The following is a 4,151-nucleotide window of genomic DNA, read 5'->3' on the forward strand; positions in this document are numbered from 1 at the left end:
AATTTAAAAAATATTTTTTTGCCCACTATATTGCATCTTAAACAAAGTCTTTTGCACTCTACGCGCGCGCACACACACACACACACTCACACTTCCCCCCATCTGGTAGAAATCCTGCAGGTATCAAGATAAGACATCATTACCAAATCAACCTCACTGTTGCCAATCCTTAAAGATCTCATAATTAAAACACAGATGTTGACCATAAACTTAAGGAGAAAAAGAAAAATAACACTTATTAAATATTAGTTTTATACTTATTATATATATGTAATTGTGTCATTGAGTTTCTTCTGACTGACAGTGACCCTGTGTGCTGGTGACTATACTTTGGATCCTTTTTATTTCCTGCCCTCAGCTTCCCCCGACCTGTTTTGGGTGCCTCTTGTGCTAGCCTGTCCTCCATGTGTGGCAGCATCCTGGGCATCTCTATCACTGTTTTTCTCACATCATTGATTTTATTTCATGCTTTGTTTTTTTCTTCCCCATTGTGAAACTGACCTGCAAGTCTCTCTCCTTTATCCATTCTATATATTATCTATTTCAGTACCTGCCAGTTTATATTCAGTGCATATTTGTTCTGTATATATTTAATGAACAAATAGATAAATTATTTTTTATACTATTATTTGAAAACTTTAAAATTCAGGTTTTAAATATTTTGTCCACTAGAAAACAGTTCTTTTAGAGTATTTTAGAGTTTGTTTGAAAGCTTGATAGCTGAAAGTCTCTTTATAAATTATGAAAAAGTTGTTAGAAGCCATTTTTGTTTATAAATTATGAAAAAGTTGTTAGAAGCCATTTTTGTTTTGTGGCCACGGATCTCTCCCACCCCCTAATCTACCCCCCAGTTTCCACTGTCCAGCTATGGCTGAGATACAGATCTTGTGAATGGCACAGAGTAAAGGACTTTAGGCGGGATAAAGATTAGGATTCCCTGCTGGCTTGTAATTATTAGAATCTGGATGGGTTATTTATTTGGATGAAAAGATGCATACATTGTGTGCATCAAAAGTAAATCATACGTGATTGTTAGAGGAATGTTTGAATTCCCCAGTGGGATGTCATGGGGTGTGTTTATACACTTCCAAATAAGCGGTTGCTCGACAATGGAATTTCACTGGCATTGAGATAATAATTTGCACAGTCAAATTACCTTCTTTACAAAAACTCAGGGAATCATGAGAGGCCTAATCCTTTATTAATGTCAACCCGTAGGCTGCAAGAAAGCGTAAGATTGCCATTCGAAAAGCCCAGGGGAAAAATGTGGAGGCCATTCGGGAGCTGAATGAGTATCTTGAACAGTGAGTGTTTTACAAGAGGATTGTGTTTTGTTATTCTGATAAATCTTTTTTAATTAAAATGGAATTTGCATTTGATTTTCCTTTGTACCGCCATGCTGTTCATTTATAGGATACACATACTAACTCTCTTTTCCCTCCTTTCTCTCTCATCAGATTTGTTAGAGACCAGGAGGCCTGGCATGAACTTGCAGAGCTTTATATCAATGAACATGAGTAAGTTGTTGACCACACCTAACACTTTGACAGGTGTATGTTTTTCCTCACGATAGAAGTTTAGGAGACAGAGTGACTGCTGAAGGACTGATGTCATGAATTGTGTGTTATTTTAAGTGAGAAGAAAATTTTAAAAAGTCCATTGTATAAAAAGCAACATATATAAAAAATGTACTCATCACAAGATCAAATAGCTTTAAGTAAGTTATTAGAGATTGACTGCATTATTTTTTCTTGAGAAAGACATTTTTCTTTTAAATAGAGGTGTGTCTATTAAAACTAGAAAAGCCCACATTTGCTAAGCCAGGGGTGGTTTGTGCTTGAGTTTTGTTTTTGTTTTTTGTGAATCAAAACTGGGACTTTTTAGAATCAAATAGTTCTTATATACAAAGAGCATTATACTCCCCGCTGTTTAAAAATTCTGTCAATTGTATGCATTTATTAGCCCTAGTACTAAAGGAACTAACTCCTCTAAAGTAGAAGCATTTCGTTGCCTGGGTAAAAACCCAGGACAATCAAGAATGTTGAGTGCTGTAGGAACTGGCTTATTGGATGGTTAATGTTTTGTTAGCTCTTTTTATTGCTGTAGTGACAGGCGGAAGTCCCAGTGAGGGAGGATTAGGGCAGGTTTTCTAATATCACAGCATTAACACTCAACTTCCATCTAGAGGCAGGGTTTTTTGTATCCCATAGTTCTCCTGAATTTCAAGTATATCACATCTCCTTCCTTCTTTTCAATAGACTAGATCAGATTTTCAGAGAATTGTAACCATATTCTTATTGTTCATGAATAGCTAGCTTCATTCTCAAACTACAAATGGCTGACACAAGAAATAAAATAGAAACCACTATTCTCTTGCCTTTGCTTAGGCCAGTATACATGTGTAAAAGGTAGAATTGAGGTAGTTGTCTGCGTGTGCTTAATAAAAATGGGAGCTAAACGAGAAATAATACCTGTCCTTTAATGAATGTCTGTTATATTCTGAGAACTATGATGAAGTTCTCTGTTGTGTTCTGGATATCATTTTCTTGGTTTTTGGTTAGGAAATTATTTCTTAGTCTTTAATCTTTGTATGTACACATGGACATTTACTTGTGACTCTCTTACTATATGAGAGTGTAGTATTGTATATGGTTTAAATGGTAATATTTTTCTTTTTCATACTTTTTAAAACCAGTATTTGTATTCTGTGTATTTAAATGACATGTATTGATAGGCAAAGATAATTCTATCATGTTAGGTAATTCCATCATGCTGTGTTAAATTACTGTTTATCTTAGATTTTTTGCTTTTTAATACTGTTTTAAATACACACAACCTTACACTATAATTATCTTTTGTATTTACATTTTTTGCTTAGTTTTTCAGAAATTGCTAATCATAGTAAACAAATTATGTGTATATACACTAGTATTTTTAATCAATTTTTCAGAGGTTTTTAAAAAAATTTTTCTGTTGCTGTAATGATAATTTTTCATTTTGGTTGTATTGGATTAAATTCTTAGATGTGGAATTGCTTGATTAGTAAATAGTAGACATTTTCATTGTGTTTTATACATAATTCTTGGTTATTCCCTATACAAGTAATACTGATTTTTGTTCTCAGCACCAGCAATTAAGGATTACCTACTACATGGTTTAAAATCAGGAAAGGTGTGTGTCACGATTATATCCTTTCCATATAGCTTTTCCGCCTGTATGCTCAGCGCATCATTTGAGAAGCTGGATTATGATCACGAACTAATGATAATGAATAAAGAAATTCAAGCTTCACTGGAAGCATGGGCAAAAAATAGGTCCCCAGGAAATGATGGGATATCAGTTGATATGTTTCAACAAGTACTTGCAGCCTTGGATGTGCTTAAGAGTCTGTGCTTGAAAATTTGGAAGACAGCTACCTATCTAACTGCCTAAAACAGATCCATATTTAATCCCCTCCCCAACAGAGTCCAGATTCAACAGAATGTGGAAATTACCAAACATTTTCACATGCAAGTAAAGTCTTACTGAAGATCATTAAAAAACTGCTAGAACAGCACATCATTAGGAAATGGCTGGACTTAGAAGCAGCTGTCACACCAGCGATGTCATTGCTGGTGTAACATGTAGCTTGGCGGAAAGCAGAGAATACCATAAGTGTTTCTCTCTGAATTTTATTGACTCTGCTAAGGCGTTTAATTGTGTGTATCATAATAAACTATGGTTAACATTGAGAAGAATGGAAATGCTAGAGCATTTAATTATACTCATACAAAACCTATATCTACGCCAAGAAGCTGTTGTCCAAACATAACAAGGGAACACTGCATGGATAAAATCAAGAAAGTGTGACAGGGTTGTTCGTTCCTCTGTATTCAATCTGTATACTGAACAAATCTTCTGTGAAGGTGGACTCTGTGAAGAAGATTGTGGTGTTAGGATAGGAGAAAGACTCAACATTAACTTGTGTTAGGCAGATGACATAACGTTGCTTGCTGAAATTGAGGAGGTTCTAAGGTGTTTGTTTGCATAGGATCAGAGATATAGCCTTCATTATGGATTGTTGTTGTTGTTGTTGTTATGTGCCATTGAGTCGTTTCCGACTCATAGCGACCCTATGCACAACAGCTCTAAACCCTGCTCTATCCTGCGCC

At 35.2% G+C, this 4,151-nt stretch overlaps 1 protein-coding gene across 1 annotated transcript in view; it reads left to right on the forward strand.

The window, feature by feature from the left end:
* Positions 1-4,151, forward strand: part of EMC2 (ER membrane protein complex subunit 2) — a 50,644-nt gene that overhangs the window by 28,680 nt on the left and 17,813 nt on the right. Inside the window, exons 6-7 of the mRNA XM_006892330.1 lie at positions 1,219-1,304; positions 1,458-1,517. Of these exons, the coding sequence (XP_006892392.1) occupies positions 1,219-1,304; positions 1,458-1,517 (146 nt within the window). The remainder of the gene's footprint in view (positions 1-1,218; positions 1,305-1,457; positions 1,518-4,151) is intronic.

This window comes from Elephantulus edwardii, unplaced genomic scaffold, assembly GCF_000299155.1.
Source record: "Elephantulus edwardii isolate Elephantulus edwardi_28Jun2011 unplaced genomic scaffold, EleEdw1.0 scaffold00114, whole genome shotgun sequence".
Taxonomy (NCBI): domain Eukaryota; kingdom Metazoa; phylum Chordata; class Mammalia; order Macroscelidea; family Macroscelididae; genus Elephantulus; species Elephantulus edwardii.